Source organism: Heliangelus exortis, chromosome 1, assembly GCF_036169615.1.
Source record: "Heliangelus exortis chromosome 1, bHelExo1.hap1, whole genome shotgun sequence".
Classification (NCBI taxonomy): domain Eukaryota; kingdom Metazoa; phylum Chordata; class Aves; order Apodiformes; family Trochilidae; genus Heliangelus; species Heliangelus exortis.
This window is the reverse complement of record NC_092422.1, coordinates 88,822,335-88,846,748: the sequence shown is the minus strand read 5'-3', so window position 1 is coordinate 88,846,748 and position 24,414 is coordinate 88,822,335. Positions and strand designations below refer to the sequence as shown.

At 42.3% G+C, this 24,414-nt stretch overlaps 1 protein-coding gene and 1 long non-coding RNA gene across 3 annotated transcripts in view; one reads left to right on the top strand and one right to left on the bottom strand.

The window, feature by feature from the left end:
• The window catches only part of SH3BGR (SH3 domain binding glutamate rich protein), a 32,967-nt gene extending 15,638 nt beyond the window's left edge, over positions 1–17,329 (top strand). Inside the window, exons 4-7 of one of the 2 annotated variants that reach the window (XM_071752949.1) lie at positions 6,077–6,190; positions 13,328–13,357; positions 15,355–15,564; positions 16,830–17,329. In XM_071752949.1, coding sequence (XP_071609050.1) covers positions 6,077–6,190; positions 13,328–13,357; positions 15,355–15,522 — 312 coding nt within the window. In that variant the 3' untranslated portion in view covers positions 15,523–15,564; positions 16,830–17,329. The remainder of the gene's footprint in view (positions 1–6,076; positions 6,191–13,327; positions 13,358–15,354; positions 15,565–16,829) is intronic. The other variant, XM_071752958.1, reaches the window with a different exon arrangement.
• Positions 16,952–24,414, bottom strand: part of LOC139800184 (uncharacterized) — a 21,469-nt gene continuing 14,006 nt past the window's right edge. Inside the window, exon 2 of the long non-coding RNA XR_011727629.1 lies at positions 16,952–18,236. This is a non-coding gene — a long non-coding RNA (uncharacterized lncRNA). The remainder of the gene's footprint in view (positions 18,237–24,414) is intronic.

Here is a 24,414-nt window from a genome sequence, read left to right as displayed (position 1 = left end):
AATAATATATTCAGTACACTCTGCTGGGCTGGTAACTGTTAGAGTTATTGGTAGTGAGTAAGTATGGTTTATGCTGATTAACTGCTGGTGGTGGTGATTGTTTCACCTCTGAAAGTGGAAATAAGTGAGGGTATTTTTAAAAAAAAACACGTACAGAATGGAAGTTTTTTACATCATCTCCCTTATGGAATTTTTTCCTAAATTTGAGAGAAACATACACAAACCTTTTATTGCAGAGGTGTTTCTCAGCATATTACCTGCCTGGCAGTCTGACTGTACTTTGTCATACAAATAACCTTTCTCCACTGCTTCTGCTTTCCTTTCATTAGTCTGTCAGTTCAACCTTAACATGAAATACAATGGGAAGCTCATGACACTGATTTCCAATGACAGGAATCTGGAATTATAAGTCAGGTGTGCAAGAGAGGGTGACAAGGACACATATGACAGGGTTTCCTACCAATATATTCTTAAATAATTGTATTTTTTTCCTGGAATATGGTGATAATTTATAAAAGAGACAAGCTACAAAGCAAGGAGACACCACAAAACAGTCAGCAAGTGTTTGCTTTCTAGGGGTTTTTACCTCATTGAGCAGTCATAAAGATTAATATGGGCTGATACATGTTTTATACTCTTGCCTCAGATTATTCTCTTTCCTTTTCCATATACTTTTTGTCTCATCAGCAGTAGAGAATGTTTCCAGTGACCATCTTGCTGTTTCATAGAACAGCCTGCTAGGGTCCTGATTCAGGACTGATTTCAGCCTATATTTTAGAGCAACCAGAGGAACTTTTTGCTACTCCCTCAACAAATGATAACTTCCCATACATGTAATATGTAGTTAATACATGTAGTTAAATTCATTGCCACCCCTGCCTGCTGGGTAAGTGAAATACATGTTTCAGTTTTTCAAATTCACATTTTTGTAGCCCTGACCTGTCTCTGGGTTAGGTGGCTACAGCCACCAGACCAGACCTAGTTCACCAGTGTTTATATTACAGTCTGATATGCCTAGGACACATCAAGGTGCAGGTTAGTATAAGGTTTGTGTAAAGATGCTCTGAATAGGCACAGATGTCAAGGAGATCCTTCTCAGATCTGCAAAGTAGTCTTACTTAGGTATCCTCTTAGTTACAAAAAAGCTGTAATTGTTTCAGTAGGAAATCACACACTGATGTAAAAATTTAACCAGGTTGTCTGGAAAACAAGCTGAGAGGCAGCTCCCTAAGCAGGCAGCTGCTCCTCCCTGCAGCCAGCTGTGTCAGACCTCTGCTAGGGGTTCTGGTCAGGTACTGATGGCCAGTTGAGGGGTCCATCATCAAGTTCCTGGATGGAATACAATTAATTATCTAGATGCCTGGGTCCCATATGGAAATTTCTGCAGATCTTGGTGGAAAGGCTAAAGCTCTAAATACTTAGATCACTATGGGAGACAGGCAAAGACCTTCACACCGTTTTTCCCATCTGATTAGTACATTTTTATCACTAAAGGGTGCTAGGTGACCATAAAACTGAGTAACACTACAGGAAATCAATCCTAATTTTTGTTACTTCAAAAAGGATCAATTAGCTCACATTATCTTCCTTCCCAGTGTTCTAAAGCATCATTTCACAAAGTTTAGTTGCACACTTTTCTATTCTCTTTCTAAGAGAAGAGGTGGGCATAGTGTTTGTGTTTCATGGCAGGCTGAGATTTAAATGGCAGCTATGCTTTGTTCCTGACCCAAAGATTACTCAAGTCCGTGATAAATCTTGGAACAATCCCATTTAATCTTTGATTGGTGACATGAACAGCGATGTACCAGTAGTATGCATGTGTAAATTCAAGATATAATCAGTGTAGCCTGTACGTTTAGGGTCAGGTGTTTAAGTTTCATCTTCCCCCAAAGATGGGTGGGTACGTTCCCTTTTAAAAGCCCTGTTGCTTTTTATGCTTAGTCTGAAGCTGTTCTAGGTATTCTTGAAAGTGTTCTGAAATACTATTAAGGTGTGAGCAGCCCATTAATAACTATGACTGCACTGTTTGTTTTCTCCAATGGAACAAGTAATTGCTCTGCCAATGAGATGCCTGTTACTTAAACTGTTAAACACTATGCCAAATAATTACACTTTCTCAATATCAGCAGGGTTTGAATGCAGGTAATTAATTTCTTTTTATTTTCAAGGGCAGACAAGTTTTTTGACAACTTTATTAACCACAGTGAGATGTCTCTGTTTCCCAGTAGTTCAGAGAGCCTGCATCTTGTAGCAAGACCATTTAGGTTTGCATTTGTTCTGTGAACTCAGTGAAGCTGATTTACTTGAGCTGAGGATCTGTTTTCAAATCTTGTATCTTCTTAAATCCTTAATCTTAGTATTCTTCAGCTAAATATCTGTGGTCTTGACATCCCAAAATCTGTAGATACTTGCTCTTTAGTCTTTTAGTTGAAGAAGACTTCTACTAAAACTGATCTGAATTGCAAACTTAAAATATGTGTATTTTATTGAATGGGAAAATGCCTGGTCAGACAATCTTTATGAGTGGGATTTGTTTAAATTAGTTAAAAATAAAATTTTGTGTTGCTGTGTAGAGCTAGTGTAATGATGCTACTCTGACAGTGTAGTGATGCTGTTCCAAACATCACAGTTCTCCAAATAATAAACAAGAAATCTGCATGTATGTGTGTGTGTGTGTGCTTGTGTGTCCTGGCTGATAAGATGCTGCTCCTTGAGTTGAGTTCTTTCTACTTCAACTTTTATTTGCTTATGCTCTGAGACTTGCCTGAGATAGTTTTACACCACAGGTGTACTTTAATTAGAATGCTATCTTTCCTCTTTATGTATTCAAGGTATCTGTCAAAAGTATTGAGTATGTGGATTTTAAAATAAAATTTTATGGTACATGCTGAAAATAGATATCTAACCAATTTAGTTTTCATGAACACTATCATTTTAATTTTAGGAATCACCACAAGGAAAGTGTCTGTAAGGATATAATTTGCCTAAGAAAACAATGTAGAAACACAGTGTCGCACAAGAAAAATTCAGTGTATGTTTGTGTTGCTACATATTTTATTCTTCAAATATTCTGTTAGCTTGTGTGAGAAAAGCCAGATATAAATTAAGCCAAAGAAAATCTCTGTAGATCTGCTTTTAATAACAATGCTACTAGCATCAGGTGCAGTGACCCCAGAGTTTTATGTGTACATGAAATGAGACAGCAGTGCCGGAGTGTTTTCTTTTTTTTCTCCTTCTTCCTTTCTCTGCTTCCTTCTGCTCACTCCCAGCTTCTCAGTTCTCTCCCCAAGCATCCCCCACATCCTGGCAAAAATATTCATGCAGCTGTGTAACAGAGCGTGAAAATTGTGTGAGATAGAAAAATGTTTTGCTTGTTAAATCTCTAGTCTTGATCAGCCTCCTGCTCCAGTTCATCACCCAGCCTGGCAGAGGCTTTTGCTTCCAGGGGGGCGAGGGCAGTGCAGCGCTTGGAGGGACTTCTGGAAAGGTGATGCTTGTTGCTGAAATTATTTTTTCTGTTGTTATTCTGTGGGGAGAGGACAGGGAATTTACAAGATGATGTGCTTTCTCTCTTTGTATCACAAGCTCCTCGCACATAAAATGTATTTTCCATGATTCAGGAGAAAATTGCCAAAAAGGCACCAGATCTTACAGACAGTGAGGTTTCGGGAAAAAGAAAAAAACTGCACAAGTGCTTCATCCATCTTCACTCAGTCATGATACCCTCTTCCAAACATTCTCCTCCTTGCCTTTATTTTTGTCCCCATTCAGCAGAGCATCTCAGCAGGAGGGCATATCTTATGCTGAACACCCAAATCCCAGAACAAAGCACTCACCCAAAGCTGCTCTGGAGCTAAAAGCTGGATGGCCATGCTACTGTCACACTTCTGCAGGCTAGGTACACTGGCTGAAGAAATTACATATGCTGAGGACACTGGAGGAAGACATATGAATCTTAAAAGACAGGGAATCATGACCTGGGGCTTTTGTTTGTATGTAGAAACAAATGAATTATGGAAAAGCAGAAAATAACCCCCCAAACTAGGTAGATGAGTTGTAAGGGCTTGCTCACAGGGATGAGAAAGGAGCTCATCTTCTTACAGGGTGTCATGGTCTAATGTCAGCCAGCAAGTAAGCACCACACAGCTGCTCCCTCACTCCCTGTGGGTGGGATGGGAGAGGGAATCAGAAGAGTAAAAGTGAGAAAACTTGTGGGTTGAGATAAACACAGCTTAATAGGTAAAGAAAAAGCCATGCATGCAAGCAAAGGAAACCAAGGAATTAATTCACTCATTCCCATGGGCAGGCAGGTGTTCAGCCATCTCCAGGGAAGCCAGGCTCCATCACATCTAATGGTTACTTGGGAAGACAAACTCCATCACTCCAAACATCACCCCCATCCTTGTTCTTCCCCCAGCTTTATATGCTGAGCTTGGTGTCATATGGTATGGAATATCCCTTTGGTCACTTGGGATCAACTGTCCTCCCATCTTCTGGTGTACCCACACATTAGCAAAATGTGTGAAAGTCCTTGATTTCCTAGCAACAACGAAAGCATTAGTATATTACCGACATTCTTCTCATACCAAATCCAATGCTAAATCCAAAATAAAGCACTATTCTAGCTACTAACAAGAAAATCAGCACCATCCCAGCCAAAACCAGAACACAGCAACATACTGCTCTGACCAAACCATGTAGGAGTTAGGAGGACACAGGACAGGACCTCCCCTGAGACCAAGTCTCTGCTTCTGGAGGCAACAGTACCAGATAACACAACTCAGAAATGGTGAAATTCCATTTTAATGGATTAGGTCCTTTGCTTCCACTTGTCTACTAGAAAGCTCTTCCAAAACTTCATACTGCTGCTGATTAGAATTTTTATTTACAACCAGTTTGATCTCATTCTGTATGTACTTCAGTGCTCTTCCTTGTCCTATCCTTCCCTGGTGTTTACTCTGATTTATTTTTAGAGAGCCATCTTATCCCCTCATAGCATTACTTTCAATAGATTAAAGTAATGAAGCTTTTTTTGTCACCCTTTCATAAGACAGCCTCTCCTCTCCCTCAAATATCTGTAGCCCCTTCTGCACCTGTTCCAGCCTGAATTTCTCTTTCTTGAGCCTGAGTGACTGGGAAAGTACAGAGTGATCCAGAGGAGCTTTTGCTTTGGCCTTATACGATGACATTGAGATTTTCTCTCAGCTCCACCAGCTCCACCTCACTTCATACAGCTGAAGATCACATTTATTACCTCTTTGACTATTGCATCACATTCAGAACCTGGTTATTTTCTTATTATTTAAATTTATCAATTTTTTTTTCTTTGGTAATCATCGACTAACAAGCTCCCAAAGCACACTGGAAACGTCTGTTTCTAATCTTTGTCGCAGAACTACCTGTCCCAAATAATGTGCCTTTGCACTTCATGCTCTTGCATTTCATCCTATTTCTGCTATGCCACTCAAGACCATCTTGGTCTCCTTTTATCTGTCACAGTGTGGCCTTTCACAGGTACTTAGCTGAAGGTACAGGACTCAAAATAAAGAGCCATTAAGGAAGTGCTTGTTCATTGAGCTGGAATAAATAATTTGCTAGTTTGGTGTCTAAATTGAAGAACATTTTACTGGTGGTTTTTAGCAAGAAGGTTAGGAGACTACATATGAAAACCTTAATTCTGTTTTTCTGTAGCTTCTTGATGAAGTTTAATTGGGATGCATGCTGGTAAAAAAGGCATTTTTTTTTTTTATCTGAAGTGAGAATGTGCCATCAGGGTGAGCATATGTTTCATTTAAACTTTCCACAGAAAAATTAGAGAATCTAATTCTCTAATTCTTCCTGCAGAGGAAGACGCGCTTGAATTCCTAATTTTCCTACACAAGCCCCATACCTTTAGTAACTGATCACCATGTCAAGTCTTCCTTTCACAGGAAAATATCCAAAGAGTATATTTTCATTCGGGTGCTGAGGCAAAATTAGAAAAAGACATGCCAAAACCATAAACTCATGAGTGTTATGGAAATTAATTGTTGGTTATGTGCATTGAAGCAAACAGTGACTTCTCCTTTGCTGGCAGGAGACTGAAAAATCTGAGGTTACAGATGAAGCTGAATCACACACAGAAGACAAGGCAGATGAAGGGGCTCATGAAGAGGCTCAGTCTGCTCAGTCACCATCAGAAGAACAACAGGTAATTTTTCCTTTTGCACTTTGTGATATAAAGGCTTTACCAGCATTAAGAGCACAAAACATAAACCCAGAGTCCCTCCCAGTGTGCCCCAAGGTGGGAAGACTGATAGCAGAGGGGCCCTGCTTCACTTTTGGGTGCATTTTCTTTGATATCACGGTGACATGAAACCTAGATAAAACTCCTGGAAGCTTTGCTCTAAATCTTGAGGAATAGCAATTGTCTTTATTTAACAGTTTCCTTTTGCTACTTTCTACTGTAAATTCTTTGTCTTTTTTTTTTTTTTAATGCTCATTTAGAACCATACCCTCGTTATGGAGAATAATTTAAGACCAGACAACTGAGTCCTATCTGGTGGAAAGATTTGCTGCTATCAGTGGCCAGCATCTGCAGTACTCATAAATCTAGTTGTTAATGTTTGTTGTCATGTACCAGCATTGACTGCTGTTGCAGCAAGCCAGATCTGACAGTGTCTTCTCTTGGCAGTGCAAAGATGGGGACCACCATTATCCTTTCTGCCTGCATCGTGGTCTGATAGTACAGTCACATGGACAGATACCAAATTGCAGTGCTAAAGGTTTTTGGAAGAAGCCATCTGAGTTCCTCCAATTCCCTAGCATAACACCCTGCAGCTTGCTAACATCAGTGAAGTACTGGTGGTTGAAAGACAAAGGTTTGGTCCTGCAAAAAGGGTCCATTCTATGCTGGTGTCTTCCTCAGGGGGGTGTTTATGTTACTGCCCAGGTTCTAGACCCAGTAGAGACTAAGCAGAAATGGATCCTGTGTCTGGAGATGGGGATACAGCTGCTTTTTTTCTCCTGCTGCCCTGAGAGTTTGGCATTTAAGGATGGGTTTATTTTGATGCTACAGTGTCAGGTGACTCTTCCCAAAGAGGCAGGCATACTGCTGGGTCAAGCACTTATCTGGGTTTTTGTCTTTTTTTTGTGGTTGGAAGATAAGATGGTACTGATGGAATATCTACCACAAATGTATAATCTCTTTCACAAAAGACTAAAACAAGTGTTGGTTGTTTTTTTCTCCATCTAGCTGTTATGGTTTTCCAGAGGAATCACCTCTCTGCTGCCCTTTCTCCATTATCATTTTAACAGCAACAGAACCAGTCATTGTTAGGCTGGAAAAGTACCTTGTAACACAGCATCATGCAAATCTCAGGCTCCGGGAAGTCCCATTTAAAATTTCAGACTGGCAAGGAGGAGACACAGTCCTCAGTGAGAACTGAAACTTCTCCTTAGATTGTACCCAAACACTTTCCATGTCCCTATGGATTTCAGCCAGCACGAGTGCCAGCAAATCCCTTTTCCTTGGCTGTTAAAAGAAACCCAGCATAAAACCACAGAGCATCCCCTGGCTGGGTTAGGTTACTTGCCATTCTGGCTGGCAATCTATTCTAATGTTTTTCAAATGAGAACAGAATGCTGGAACATGTCTGCAAATGTGTCAAGCAGCTGTGTATGAAAGGTTTTGTAATGACATAATGCAGTACCACTCCTATACAACAAACACCTTGCTCCATTTCTCACAGAATGGGTTGGATCTGTAAGTGGAAAACACATTCTTTAGTTTCACAGATCCTTCTGTGGTTATGAGGGCATAAAATACAATAAGCCCTACAAATCCCCCCCTTTCACCTGCGCAGTCTTGGCAGTGTTGACATATTCTTACTTGATTTTACCTGAGGCAGAGGAAAATTCTTCCTGATATCGTCCAACTCTGATGCCAACTTTCATCATGCTATGTTTATATTAGTTCTTAGGGGAAGAAAAAAAATGTTTCTGTTCCTTTCTCACTCATTTTTAGAGAGGTTACTCCACTTCAGGCAGTAAGGTACCAAGGACTCCTACCAGGGATGTCCAAAACAAAATTTTCATTCTGTTCCACCAACAACTTCCATAGAATCATAGAATCATAGAATTGGCTGGGTTGGAAGGGACCTCAGAGATCATCAAGTCGAACCCTTGATCCACTACCGCTGCAGTTACCAGACCATGGCACTGAGTGCCACATCCAGTCTCTTTTTAAATATCTCCAGGGATGGAGAATCCACCACTTCCCTGGGCAGCCCATTCCAATGTCTGATCACCCTCTCGGTAAAGAAATTCTTTCTAATGTCCAACCTAAACCTCCCCCGGCACAACTTGAGACCGTGCCCTCTTGTCTTGCTGAGAGTTGCCTGGGAAAAGAGACCAACCCCCCCTGGATACACCCTCCTTTCAGGGAGTTGTAGAGAGTGATGAGGTCTCCTCTGAGCCTCCTCTTCTCCAGGCTGAACAGCCCCAGCTCCCTCAGCCTCTCCTCATAGGATCTGTGCTCGAGTCCCTTCACCAGCCTGGTTGCCCTCCTTTGGACCTGCCCCAGGACCTCGATATCCTTCCTAAACTGAGGGCCCAGAACTGGACACAGGACTCGAGGTGTGGCCTCACCAGCACTGAGTACAGGGGCAGAATCACTTCCTTGGACCTGCTGGCCACGCTGTTCCTGATACAGGCCAGGATGCCATTGGCCTTCTTGGCCACCTGGGCACACTGCTGGCTCATGTTCAGCTTCCTGTCAATCCAGAATCCCAGGTCCCTTTCTGCCTGGCTGTTCTCCAACCACTCTGTCCCCAGCCAGCAGCTCCCCATGGGGTTGTTGTGGCCAAAGTGCAGACCCCAGCACTTGGCCGTGTTGAACCTCATCCCGTTGGAATCAGCCCAACTCTCCAGTCTGTCCAGGTCCCTCTGCAGAGCCCTCCTGCCTTCCAGCTGATCCACACTCCCCCCAGCTTAGTGTCATCTGCAAATTTGCTGATGATGGACTCAATCCCCTCATCTAAATCGTCAACAAAGATATTAAACAGAACCGGGCCCAACACTGATCCCTGGGGGACACCACTAGTGACTGGCTGCCAACTGGATGCAGCCCTGTTCAGCACCACTCTCTGGGCCCGGCCCTCCAGCCAGTTCCTAACCCAGCACAGGGTGCTCCTGTCCAAGCTGTGGGCTGACAGCTTTTTCAGGAGGATGCTGTGGGAGACGGTGTCAAAGGCCTTGCTGAAGTCCAGGTAGACCCCATCCACAGCCTTCCCCTCATCCACCAGGTGGGTCACCTGATCATAAAAGGAGATCAGGTTGGTCAGACAGGACCTGCTCTTCCTAAACCCGTGCTGGCTGGGTCTAATCCCTTGCCCATCCTGCAGGTGCTGTGTGATTACACTGAGGATGATCTGTTCCATAACCCTGCCAGGCACTGAGGTCAGGCTGACAGGCCTGTAGTTTCCCGGGTCCTCCTTCCGGCCCTTTTTGTGGATTGGCGTGACATTCGCCAACTTCCAGCCATCTGGGATGTCCCCAGTGAGCCAGGACTGTTGGTAGATGATAGAGAGAGGCTTGGTGAGCTCTTCTGCCAGCTCTCTCATCACCCTTGGGTGGATCCCATCTGGTCCCATAGACTTGTGGGGATCCAAGCAGTTCAATAGGTCACTGATTGTTTCCTTCTGGATTACAGAGGGGCTGTTTAGATTCTTGTCACCTTCTATAAGCTCCAGAAGCCATCTGTCCTCAGGATAACCTGTCTTACTGTTGAAAACTGAGGCAAAGAAGGTGTTAAATACCTCAGCCTTTTCTTCATCTTTGACAGCTATATTCCCGCCCATGTCCAGTAAAGAATGGATGTTTTCCTTGCCCCTCCTTTTGCTATTGATGTATCTGTAGAAGGACTTTTTGTTATCCTTCACAGAGGTGGCGAGATTCAGTTCAAGTTGTGCCTTTGTCTCTCTAATTTTCTTTCTACATAACCTAACTATGTTCCTAAATTCCTCCTGAGTAGTTAGCCCTTTTTTCCATAATCAGTAGGCCCTCTTCTTAACCCTAATTTCTTTCAAAGTCTCCCTGTTCAGCCAGACCGGTCATCTTCCCCACTGGCTTTCCTTTCGGCACACTGGGACAGCCTGCTCCTGTGCTTTCAAAACTTGCTCCTTGAAGTACGTCCATCCCTCCTGGACCCCTTTGTTTTCAAGGGCTGTATCCCAGGGTATACTCTGGACTAGTCTTCTGAATAGGCCAAAATCTGCCCTCTGGAAGTCCAACATAGAGGTTTTATTAACGACCCTCCTTGTATCCCTGAGTATTGAAAACTCTATTATTTCATGATTGCTGAGTCCCAGACGTCCACCAACCACTACATCTCTCACCAGCCCCTCTCTGTTTGTGAAAAGAAGGTCAAGAGGGGCTCCATCCCTGGTAGGCTCATTTACCAGCTGGATCAGGAAATTATCTTCTATACACTCTAGGAATCTCCTAGACTGCCTCCTCTCTGCTGTGTGGAGTTCCCAGCAGATGTCCGGCAGGTTAAAGTCACCCACGAGAACAAGGGACGATGATTTTGAAACATCTGCCAGCTGCTTGTAGAATAATTCATCACCCTCATCCTCCTGACTGGGTGGTCTGTAACAGACTCCCACCAGGATGTCAGCTTTGTTTGCCTTCCCCCTGATTCTGGCCCACAGGCACTCCACCTTATTATTGCCAACTTCAACTTCTACAGAGTCAAGAGACTCTCTAACATATAGGGCTACCCCTAACACAAACCACTTCAGTGCTGTAGCATCTGTCCTCCTCACCACACTTTATCCCAGTTATCCCTCTGTTGGGATGGCATCATTCAGGCTGTAGACATCCTGTTGTTCTCATTCACTACAGACAGCACACAGAGAATGGGTTTAGATGAGAACAGCAACTTTGAGGCAGCTTCAGTGTGATGAATTCCTCCCCCTTTAGTCTCTCTCTCACTTTTCCCTTATAAGAGAAAGCTAGAATAACATTTACTTACCTGACCAGCGTTTTATGAAGTTAAATGCATTTAAAGACTGCCAGATTGCCATTGGAATATTTCCACTGGATATTAGGTCCTAAAGGACACATGTAGCACAAACACAGTATTTTCAGTGTTTCCCTCTCTTCCTCTCATTCTGCAGCCCAACACATCTTGTTTGACTCCTTGACCACACTGAACAGATATTTTCTGTATGCTCTCCATGCCCACATTTTTTTTCTTCTGTTTTATCAAGAGCTGGTCTCCATATACTGAGTCCTGAAAGGGTGACCTTTTTTATCAGTGGTTCTCTTTGTAAACCAAGAGCTGCAACTGTCAAACAGTAATCAGGTCCCTTTTGGAGTGCAGCTTCTGACAAACCCTCAAATCAAAATGACAGAATTTAAAAGTCATGGTTTTATGTTCCACTTCTGAATTAATATACCCGTGAGAATCTAGTACTGGCATTTTGGCCTTTTTTAGCACTCAGTTTCAAACCTGCTTAAAAACAACCCTCTCATGCAGGGTGTTATCTAGCCAGTTTTTAACCAGTGACTTTGTAGGAGACATTCCTGTGCTATGGGAAAAATTTAGGAGGGTTTTGGTGAAGTAAATTTATCTCAGTCTTTGCCATCGAGCATAAGCCAGGTAACAAAATCAACTATGACTCTCTCAATTGTGGAACTGCATGGAAGGTTCCAGATTTCAGAAGGCTCCTCAAATGCCTTGGTAGGAGGATTGGCAGCTGATAGTGAGTGTGGGGATGTGTGGAGGCTGCAGTCTCCCCGTCTGCTTCTGCCACCCTTGTTGGGAAATGTGGGAGTCGAGAAGCTCCAGCGTTTTGTCTCAGCCTGGTGGGACTCTGAGGAAGCCAGTAAGACACCCCAGCCCCTTGAAGAAAAAACTCTTAAGTCAGCAGCTGCCTCCTGAAAGTGGCAGGGATAAATCTGTGGTGCAAGGGGTTGTCCTGCACACACCTCACACCACTGCCCAGCTCCAGCATCTCCAGCCCCTCCTGCACAGAAGCATCCAGGAAAGACCAGAGCATTTGTTGAAGTAGAAATTCCCTCACACAGATCCTTTGGTAAACAGCAGGAACATCCTTCAGCCTGGGTGACCAAGGGTCAGCTGCGCTGGGATTCCTTTACATTATGGGGTTTTTTTTGCTTTGTATTTTTTTTTCACCTGACACCTGTTGCGTACTTTCCATCCCTAAGCAATTCATGAAACTTATTATTGACTTCTTCCTAAACTTAAAAAAAAAATATTATTATTTTATTAATAATCCCCATACTCTGATAGAGAAGGTTGAGGAACCATACTGTTTGGGTAGAATATCCTTTTTTCTTGCTTTGTCTGTGCTTTTGTTTTAAGTTTTTTGAGGAAAAGCCTGTGACCTCCTACGCATGTGGCACAGCAAGGGCTGTGTCAACAGCAACTGCTGTTTTTACCTTTAAATTGTAGCTTGGGTTTAGAGTATTTTTAAAGTGGTGTCCCAGTTACATCAGTTTGCAGTGCAGATTAGGCTCGCTTCAGGGCAGAATTATTTTAGAAACATGGTCAAAAATTATATTATAGTGAAAGTCTGTCTCAGCAGTTCCCCAGACCCATAAATAAACCCTGGCACTGCAGCTCACCTCCTTATCTCAGCTTATTCTATGCAAACTATTATCAAGCACTCATGCTTTCTGCATGGTACTTCTCCATATATCCTTTCTCTTTGGGATCCTGTGTAAGATCAGCTCTTCTCTCCACTAACCAGCTGGGTATGTAACATTACATTCTATTCACCATACATTTATATATTTTCCTTTTTTTTCCTCTTCATCAATTTTGCTCAATCTGCAGTCTCAAGCCAGCTTGTTTTATTTCTTATTCCCCAATACCATGGAGCCAAGACATCTGTTTCAGCCCACAACAGTGAACAGAACTCCCAGTCAGATCTGAGTGGTGATATATAATATAGATAAGGTTCTGTATAATTCTGATTTAATCTTCATTTTGAAGACCAGCTTATTACACAAAAAAGCCAACTAAAAAACTGAATAAAACCCACCTCTAATGCTTTGCTTGTCAATGAGGCAGATTTGATTGGGAGTAACTGAACAAAAGGGAGCTGTATTTAATGATTTTCTAGCCTTATTAAAAGTAAAAAATTAGCCTAAATGTGCTTTGTGAGTTAATCTGGAGAACATCTCAAAATAAATCCACTGAATTGAACATAATTTTCCTAAATTCAGTGTTTAATTTCTGCTGGGTTTTGCCTGTATGACCTCTGATATCCTTTCTTTGACCTATCTTTAAAAATTTTCTTTTGTATCTCTTATACAGGAAAGCAAAGAAGAACATGCAGCATCAGGGGTATAGTATATTTGGATATTTTGTGTACATCTTTTGTTTGTGTGCATTCATCTCCTTTTCAGTCTCATTGTTTCACTTGAAAGATATTAAATTCTTATTCATGAAACTAAATATATAGTACTATATTCTGCTAGGCATATTTATTGTCCATATCATGGTCTCATTGTTTGGGGAACAAAGATATGTCATTAATGATTAAAAACTGTAAATGGAAGAGAAATTGTCTTTCACAGATTCTTCAATAAAATTTGCCAAGGACACCCAAGACAGATATATTTTTGAAAATCACTGACACCATGATGATTGCATTTTCAGTGTTGTGAATGTGCAAGAGTCATTCTGGCAATTCAGGCAGTTCTGCCTCTAAAGGAAATATTTTCCTCGCCAGGATTTGTAAGATCCAGGTGCAGATCCTTATAGACTTTTCTGCTTTGTCCTGTATTGCAAGTTTATGCCTTGAATATTTATTCAGTGTTGCTGGTAAAAGTAATGATTAATTTAGTCCATTTTCCACTAAAAAGAGCATGCATTCCCATCTGCCCACTCTCAAACTGCAACACATGCATAAATGCATGTGCATACATACACGTGACCACTGATGCATCAGACTTAAGCAATGTGGACCTGGTGGCTTCTGGGCCCATAGACCAAGTGTGGAGGCTCCTGATGAGGGTGGCAAGGGCTGGTTAGTGCACCCTGGCACCACTAACTAATGCTTCAAGCTAGAAAAAAATACTCTTTTTCTTTTTCTTTTTTTTTTTTTTTTTCTGTAATTGATTTGAATTTTGTGTTGAAGTTTTTAATATCTGAAAGATATCGTTTACCTCTGGGCTTGCTTGGCCCTATTTCAAAAAGTGGTAATGAAAGGCACCTTTCCTGGGAAAAGATGCTGAAAGAGGCAATATTCCTTTGGCATGAGAACTTCTAATCCAGATGACCTGTGCAGACATTCGTATTACATTTTCGTTTTTGCAGGGATGATCCCTTAGTGCAGTGGTTTTCCCTGAAAAACAACAATTCAAGCCATGAATCTGCTTACAACAGAGCCATTCCCAAGCACGTCTTTAAACAGGATTTTCCTTCAGTGACCCAGATGTCCCTCTTGTACAGACAGTTCCTGTCTGAGAGGAAAACCTAATGTCTGTACTGATCATATATATACTAACCATAGCCCTGATGGAATGCTAATTATGTATTCTTTGGTTGGTTGGTTACACCAGGAAGAAATTACCATCATTTTTATAGACTAGGTAGTATATGAAGGTCTGACATTTTGAGATGAAGCTTTTTTATACACACAGAAACGGAGAGAGAGCCTTTGAACAAGAGTTTGATGGAAGAGAAGGAGCAGAGAAGCCTGCAATGCAATTTTCAGTTGTCTTTCAGAGTAGAACTGTACTTTAAAACTTCATTTACTCTACCCTTAAAAGACAATAAACACAGGTTGTTGCCTATGTGACATAAATGTTAGCTTTCAGATAACTGTTCAGTTGATTGATTGAGGTAAAGAGCTGTTGCTGTTTTTCCTGTAGAAAAGAGAGCAATAAGAACTTGTCAGACAGAAACAAGCCTGTATTATCTGATTCTGAGTGACTTTATATTCAGGAGCCTACTTCCTTTGCCATGAATCCTGACTTTTTCTGCTGCCCTGAGAAAGCAAATAATTAAAAATACTAAACTTTTTGTCATATTTATATTTACTTTATATTCTTATTTTAATCTTGAAGCCTATTTACATCTTAACCATGTACTGTTTTAACGTCTCTAAGAGTAGGGTTCTTGTATTCCAGCACTTATCTATTAAATCCACAAAAGTAGAGCCCTGGCATATAAAGATTAAAAGCTCTACACAGTACTTCTCTGTTCTATTTTTAAACTCAAATATTATTGTGTTTACTAGAAACAGAACAGTTGCAAAAGCAAATATCTGCATTTCAAGACTGTTAATTTTTCCTTCAGTTCCTATAAGATAACAACAATTATTTTCTTCTAATTAGGAAGAAGAACAGCAGAAAGAGGGAGAAGAACAGCAGGAAAAGGGAGAAGAACAGCAGGAAGAGGGAGAAGAACAGCAGGAAAAGGGAGAAGAACAGCAGGAAGAGGGAGGAGAACAGCAAGAAGGAGGAGAGGGAAAGGAAGCAGTGAAGGAGCAAGAAGAGTCTTAGTACACTTCTCTTCTACACATTCTTTCTTGAACAGGTTTTCAGGTAACTATGAAGACACCCAGCTCACTTTCTAAATATTCTTAAAGTACCATAAATTTGAAATTCTGGTATTTATTGTTGTTACATGCAACAAGAATGAAAAGAAAGTACCAAGCCCCAAAAACTTTTTATGCATTTGACACATAACAGCCAGAACTGTTGACCTTAAGGAGTCTGTAGTTTTCCCTATTTCTGTGACACCAATGATTCTGACTTTCCTTCACAGCTGCTTCCCTGATCCCTAATGTTCACCAAATACTGTGGGCCCTTCAATCTGTTCCCCATCACTTTTCCTTCCTGCCAGGCTTCCAATTCCTGCTTTGGACATATTCCTTAACATTTTCCTGTGGTACCCCCTACCTCTCTGCTGTGTCCCCTAAGCATGAGCAATGCAAAGAGCAGATTGATAGATGTCTTCAGCATGAGTGGTCAGTATGTGTGCACAAAGCACCCATGTACAGGCCAAAAGTACATTTAATGTTAGATTTATTGCAGCTTCTCTTTATCTGTGGTAAGAATTTGTTCTTCTCCTCTCTTACTCAGCTGTTGATTTCACTGAATCAGCTTCACTGAATCAGATTTCATTGAAAAGCAGCTTCAAATCTCATCTGAAGCCCTCTATCAAGTATGGTAGAAATGTTAAAAAAAAAATAAATTACTGGGGAAGGGAGAGGAGCTTCACCAGAAATACAAGACACTATAAAATTACTCTGATTGCCTTAGAAACTAGGCCAAATATGACTTTAAAACCTCAAAGCAGGAAGCATTTGGGAGGCAGAATTGGTGCCTGTATGAGCATGAGATGTATGAGCATCCAGCAATGCTCAATTTTTGCCAGCATGTGGTTTTAAATTTAATTTTCAGGTTTTCTTCTTCCTAATGTCTTTTCTCCTATGCATGGAAATTAAGCTCAATCACTTACTGGGCAAAAGGTGTTAACATACAAGAAAGTTGGAAATTCCAGCAGATTTTCCTTTGGCTGGCAGAACTCTCTCCTAATTGCAGAATTAGAGTGTGATAAGCTTGAAGCAGTGGGATTCCCACCTAATTCTGTCTCTGAGGTAGATGCCATGGGTTTCACCAAATGTATGCTGGTGTGAAGATCCAGTACCTCAAAAGGACAGAAAATCTGTCACTTCTTCCATGCTAACTCTCCCAAATTTTTGTTCCTCTTTTGCATGGGAACTAATTCACCCCAATGTTGTCCCATGTTCAGGCATGTACAGTCACAGGAGTGCTAATCTCATTTTCCTTATTTTTTTTTTCAGGAAGCACAAGCTGTAGCTACTCCATCAAAGAAAATAAAAGCAGTCTTTTAAGAAAACCATCACTACCTTTTATGTCTGTAGACATATCAATAAATAAACACATAACAGAACAAATACACAACTTTGTCCTACCTATAGCCTTTATATATATATTTGGTATTCCAATTATTTGTTTAAATGGATCTTCTTGTGTCTGACTGATGATATTTCAGTGGATTGTTGTATGTTGGAATAGTATTGTCCATGTCACATTTTAGATTGTAAGCTCAGGGCAGGAACCATGTCTTTCTCCATGTTTATATACTGCCAAACACATTACTGCCACTGAGAAGATAACTGCACTCACACCAGTGATGTATTCAAAGACAAAAAATCAGCACTGAAAACTGCAGGGAGTCTTCCTGTATCCAAGCTATGTGAGTCACTTCTCCCTCAGCTGGCTTTTGAAAATGATTGAGATTTCCGTTTTACAGCAGTTTAAATAAATATGTTTTCTGTCATGTCTCTTCTTTGTCTTCAAAAACATTAATTTAACCCTAACAAGCTGTGTTAAGATCTGGCAAGTTGAATTTCCTCTATCTTTACAGCTGTAGGCTGTGCAAAGTCCTTCATCTTGCTTTATGTTTCTACTGACATTTCTGGTGTTGTGTATAAGAGCCCAGCCATGAGGACACACCGTCTCCATTGAAGAAAATCAATGGATGTCCCAGTCCATTCCACTGAAGCTCTGTCAGTCTTTGTGGGTACATTTGTATTCACTGGACCAGGGAGACAGAGAAAATTAATCCAAACTCACATTTTAACTGTTGGTAAGAAGTTCTCTGAGGAGGAAGGATCTTGAATTTCAGTCCTTTGTCCAACTACTTTTCATGAGGTTTATAGAAATTACTTATAGAGGAAGGGAGGGGATGAGAAATGCTTATTGCCAAAGTAGCCCATAGCTTCAGAGACAAAAAAAATCTCCAAAGGAACGACAAGTTTATGTTTAGCTCTCACTAATAAAAGCTTTTTTTTTCAGGCTGAGATCTCCTGCAGCGAGAGTGCTTGAACAGTGACTGAACAAATAAAGTTGATTAAAAAATTGTGAAGGTTTTCTGAACATCCTCAGTGGATACATTTTTTATGGTCAGGATACATCCAAAGCTGCAGTTCTTGGGAGGGGATGGATGGGGAAACTGTGGTCTCTGCATTGTTCTTACGCTCGTGAGTGATGCTGAGCTCAGGGGTGGCAGGTCCAGCTGAGGAAAAGACTTTGTACAATTACATCTCACCAAAATCACCAGCTCAGTATGCAGCAGCATCCAAGACCCAGAAAAATGCTGTGCATCATCAGGAGGGCAGCATGACTTCTCTGCCATTTGAAGCCTTGACTTGTTGACAGCTTGAGCACTTACTGCAGCTTGGTCTCTGCATGTAGGGAAGACATCATGGAGTAAGAAGAGATTCAAAGAAAACAGCTCTTAGAGGAGATGAAACAGCTGCTCCGTAAGGAAACTGGAAAGATTCTTCAATTTGGAGATGAAACCAAAGTATTTGCAAAAATCATAAAAGCAGTGAAAAACATGAATGCAGAAATGCAAGTCAAAAAATCCTGCAACACTACAACGAAAATTAGTGTACATAGTTAGTATATACAACTAAATTAGTGGATTATCTTAAAAGAAAGAGCAGATTTCTTTTTATATGGTGGGTCAGGAATTTCTGGGATTCGTTGTGACAGGATGCTATGGAGAATGACAGTGTCAACAGGCCCAAGAAGGTACTGGGCAGAACAGGAGGCTCATAAGTGGATACTACAGCCTGGGGTGTCTCCCAGTATCCCTGACCCAATAAACGGAATCATGGATGCTGGCATCTGGGGGCCAGCAGAATCTAAATACACCAGATTTGCTGTCCCTAAATATCATTGCCCATTTCCACTTTCAAGGGCTGAGTGCCAGGTTGGGTGAGCCACTGATCTCATTTCTTATATTCCTGCAGGTGATTGCTCTTCCTGGGGAAAACGTTCCCCATCTCCTTAGCAGCTGAACTGGGGTGTAGGTTCAGTAGAGCTGGGCAAAAGGCTGGACTTCTGGGAGTATGGTTGCCAAAATGAGAACAGAACTATTAACCACTTTGGAAACGAGGCAAATCCAATGCAGTGAGTGAGTGTTGAGCAGCATCCTGTGTGTTTGTGGTAGCCTTGGTGCATCCCCACGCTGCCTGATCTCCTCATGCCCGATGAGCCAAGGGGCTCTGCTTTCCCCCCGTGTTTGCTGTGCAGAGGAAAGAGGGAAAGAGCCATGGGTCCATCAGGCAGGGCCACTGCTTTTGGGCTTGAAACAAAAGCACCCCACCTCTCCTGTGGGGTTATTACTTGCAAAGGCAGAAATACAGCAACTGTCTTCTTGAGAGGGCGTAATCTGGAAATCCCCTCAGGGAATGTGAGGAATGCTAAGCCTCCCCTACAGAAGAGACTGCACTGCCCTGGTCTTCGGCTGGTGACTGAGGTTGTGCTCAGTGTGTGGTGGAAGAGCAAAGGGGGGAGCGGATGGTTGTACTCACAGCACAGCCCTTTGGTGTGTTCCTTGGGATAGAGCTCTTCAGCCTGTGCTGATCATCTTGTCTGCCAGACGGAGAGGAGGTTGTGAGTATGTAAAGGATAAACTGAAAGCTGACTGCGGCTGGGTGATTTTAGCCAGAACATTAATTCTGCTTACATAAGCTTAATACTTTCTGCAGTAATTTAGTGAGACTGGGAAAACAACTAAGTCCCTTCTAACTGCAACGCAGCATCACAATATGTGAACTATTGACTCACAGGCATTTGAAAACACACTGTCTGCATTTTTTATATCTCTTAGATTTTACTCTGAGAAAACATCTGTAGTTGGCTAACAGGGCGTGCCTGGTACACAGTGTTTCACATGCTTCAGGAAACTGTGAACTTAAAATCATCCCTGTGTACCACATTTTACCTCAAAACAGCTTGCTGCTTTTTGTGACAGTTTGGTATGTAAAGTATTTTCCTTGGATGATTGATGCTGGAAGCTTCTAATATACTGAAACAAGCTAAAATTAGAAAGGCTTCAAGCCTACAGATCCATATATGTCATTGTAGGGTCAGTGTTTGCATTTTAAAACAAGTGATTGTCAAGTTCACTCTGAAGAAGTGTAAAAGAAGTGACCACAAGTATCATCACAAAGCATCTAAGTATATAGGACTAGCCAGTGACTTGTTTTCTAGAAGTTTATCTAGGAGATAAATAGTGGGAGTTTCATTCTGCTGCACAAAGAGTTTTGAATAACAGGTCCAGAAGGCAACCTGGGCCATTGCTGTCTCTTGCATAAGAGCAATTCTGAGCCAACAAATTTTAAGAGGTTTTCTCCTAAGAAAACTCTAAGGGAAATTATTTGAAGAGAAGTGAAACTATTCAGTAATTTTGTCAGTACAGCACTAGATCCTGCCAGTATCTCTGGTCACCCTTCCAGCCAGCACATTTGTTCACCTGCCTTCCCAATAGTCTTGGTAATAGTCTTCTGTTTATTGTGAGAATATCAGTGTTAAAGGAGATAAGACTATTTACCTGCATCCTTTGACAACTTAAGAGTGCTGGAAATACACTTGATAAACAATCTGAGAAGCTGAATATTCAAGATAGGCAGAAGGAAGATTGGAAGTTTGTGGTTTAATGCTGAACATCCTGAAGAATTCTTGTTGTTCCTCTAGTTGCCAAGTCATTGCCATGCACACAACAAACAGAGGAAACAGCAATTTTCAGCTGAGAATCATTCTTCATGAGCTACTGTCTCCATTTTGCTCATGGGGATGTAAGGTGCAGAGCTGGGATGACATGTTTAATACCACAGAAAAAGGACATTGGGGACCAAGTTAGATACAGAATACTTGCTGTGCATTCCCCTGCTTCAGAACATGCCAGCCATGAGTTTTGTGAGTAGTGATGACTTTCAGTCACAAAGTATTTTGAATAATTTAGTTTGGAAAAGGCTCTTAAGGCTCTTAAGATCATTGAGCTCTAAGAACACCTGGCACTGCAGGTGTTCTGTCACTAAGAACTTGAGAAACAGTACCTTTCTTTTTTGGGATGTTTGATTCTTGAGGAATGAAGCTGTCACCATGTTTAAGAGAAATTGATTTTTGATACCAGCTTGTCCAAACACATTTACAACAACAGACTATCCAGTTAACTTCTCCTCACCTTACTTTCTCTGTGAAAGTGAAAAAGTACTTGTAGAAAATTTATGGAAATAAAATCGAAGTATCACTGCATTGATTAAAAAATGAAAGTACAACTGCATCTTATGGAATCACAGAATGGTTTGCATTGGAAGGGACCTTAAATACCACCTACTTCCAACCCCCCTGCATAGGGAGAAACACCCTCCACTGGACCAGGATGCTCAAAGCCCCATCCAACCTGGCCTTGAACACTTCCAGAGAGAACTTCTCTGGGCAACCTATTCCAGTTACTCATCACCCTCACAGTGAAGAATTTCCTCCTAATATCTAAATTAGATCTATTTTTTTCCAGTTTGAAACCATTTCCCCCTTGTCCTATTACTACATGCCCTTGCTAGACCCTCTCTAGCTTCTTCTAGCTTCTCTAGCTTTCTCCTCTCTAGCTCTTCTAGGCTTCCTTTTTTTTCATTTTTTTTCCCTCCTTAACTGCTTAGCAACTCAAATGGGGCTTGGCAGATCAAAAATTGAAGAGAAACCTTGCCTGGGAGGTTGGGTCCATCAACAACCCACCTCATGCTCTTGTACAACCTGTGCAGAAGCCCTGTATCAGAGTGATGCCGTGGGTGCTTTCCCTTTCCTAAGTCAATAGCTCAGCACCCAGCTGACAAGATAGAGCAAGTCCCCGTGCAAACCCTGTTCATTCTGCATCTCTCTTGATGCAGTAGAAGGGGACTCCTGGGGAGGGACAACCTCCTCAGCCCCTGTCAGATGGCTGGAAAGTAACCATGGCTGGAGAGAAGCCTTCCTCCCATCACAGGCACTGCATCCTGGCAGCTGGTGAAGGACACTGAATAGAAATGATCCTGTCACTGCTCTTAACAGCTCTGGAGAGCAAGACTGACTTGACAGTGGCCCAAGTTGGGCACTTGAGGCCCATCCTCCTCTTCAGACCAGGAGGACTTTATCTCCCTTGCTGCAATCTAGTGCTGCCCATCCTGTTAAAGAAGAATCCAAGGGGTCATTGCGACAGGGGAGTCCTCCTGAGCACAGGAGATGACTTCAAAATAGAAACCAGGACACAGCAGATCCAGGAATGCTCAAAGGAAGGGCTCAGGGGGTGAGAGCAGCTGTCAGATCCAGACATCCTGACTCCCAGGTGACTGCCCACCCTGAGTGGGGGCTGTGGAGGTGGCAGCAAAGAGTGGCAGGTTCTGCTCCGGTGACATTAACACCAGGATCCTGGATGGATCCCATTTTTCTGAGAGTTCAAATCTCCAGCTTTCTGGAGAAATTATTTTCTTTATTTTTGATCTTCAAGCATTATTGTTTTCAAGCAGTACATCTAGAAAAGTGTTTATATATTTTTTCTTAAATAGTGGCTTACTGTGCCAGAGGAGTATTCATGTACAAGTGTGGGACAAAATTTGTACCCCCAGCACCCACCAGCCCCTGGTAGGGCAAAGCCAGAGCAGCATACTGAGCTGGCCTTAGCCTTCAGAAATCACATTACCCTGATAAAGTTAGCAGTCCCAGGGCTTGCCAGGCAGCACAAAGCACATGAGCTGCATTCTTTCTTCCTGTCCAGACTCCCCTTCCCCCCTCCCAGGGATTTATCTTTCTTTCTTTTTTTCCAAACTTATTTTCCAAACTATTTTAATAGAAGTGAATCGACTCCACAATAGGCTTCAGAGAAATAAATAGAGCAGATACATCATCTTCCTGCATCCCTCTATCTGGGGAGATGATAATCCCCACAGCAGCAGCAGCCCCAGATGATGTGCTGGGCACAGCAAATGTGCCTGGGGCTGTGGGGTGGCAGCTGACAAGGGCCAGACTGCTAGTGGGTCCTCCTGGGCTCCCAAAAAAGAGGTGCTGTTCTAGCCATTACAACTAACTTAGCAGCAGTGTCTTGGGTGTGAAAGCTTGGCACGAACTCAGTTTCTTACCTGATGTTCCTTCCACTGGAAGGAAGGAAAAAAGCAAGAAAAGTGTGAAGAAACAAAACAGGGCTGAAAATCTCCCTTAGGTTAAGGAAGTTATCTTCTTGTCATTTTATGTGAGTGATTCCCAGCAGCCAACAATGAAACATGGTGTTTTAGAGGAGCTTTGGCTTTTTATGTGTTCCAGTACTTTTCCATAAGGATTATAGCATTGCTGGATTTTAATGATGCAGTGTGCAGCATTAATGTTGGCTACAGCCAACGTAAATGGGTCTGGGACTGGCGTCCATGCACTCCTAATCAGATTTTGATCAAAGCTGGAGGCAGTAAGGGAAAATTATATTCAGCTTCTGGCCAGCCTTGGGCTGGTTTCAGGACAGGTGCCAGTGGGGTCCATTGTGAGAAAATGCAGGAGGTGGGGGAAGCAGCTCTGGCAGGACCTTGGGGGCTTGAGTGGCTGAAATCTGGACAGGGAGTCACCAGCCATAGCAACCATGGCAGCTTTTGCAGGAGATGGTGAGGACACCTCTGCCTGACACCTGAGGAGAAAGCAATGGGGACAGAGGGATAAAGCAGCTGCCTGGGAGCTGGCAGGGACATACTGAAGGTGGTGAAAACCTTTAAGGATGAGGTGCTGGGAACTGTGTTCAAGCAGTGGCCTCAGCACAGGATGGTTGTGCTGATGAAGTTCAGCACCTGTTAGGAGTTGGAGAGCATTCCCAGTGTGAAAGAGAATAGGATGGGTCCCAGAAAGAAGTGAAAGGCCTGGAAGGACAGAAATGAGAAAAAGTTTGGTGGTATGGAGTGCCAGCACCAGGTGCTTTGGGGGCAAATCAGAATTTCTGCTACCAGCTGGGAGCCTGTCCTCCTGAGATCAACATAGGAGGAGAAAAGTTTGTGTGCTGGGTTTGTCTGTGAAACACGGGCTGTAATGGCATGCAGTAGTGGTAAGGAGAAAGGTTACAAGAAGATGTGCTAAGGAGTTATTTTCAGAAGAGAAGGGAATGCCAAATAATGTTGCAAAGCACTGCAGTGGCACCTCATTTGGGGCAGGTACAGACAGTACCCCTGGTTCATACAAAGAGATTGAGGAAAAGGTATTCCAGGTAACAGGGGCTTGTACTGTCTAAGTTACAAGAGCTGGCAACAGGGCCTCGAATGGTATAGTCCAGCAGAATTTCCAAATGTTTGTATTTGGAATTCCCCCAAATGGTGGCTATTGGTAGTTGTTTTGTACTTGGAAATAGAGAAAACATAAAACTGGAGAAGGAGCTTACTCCAGAGGAAGAAGGAATAAGATCTCTTCAGCAGATGCATGCTGCACAGCATACATTGCATGTCATGAAATGCTGCATGAAAAAATACAGCAAGGAAACAGTATGGTTGACTGTATGACAATGTATACTGAGTGCACAGGCCAGGCCACCAGGCATGGTGAAAAATGGGATCACAGCAGGAATATTTC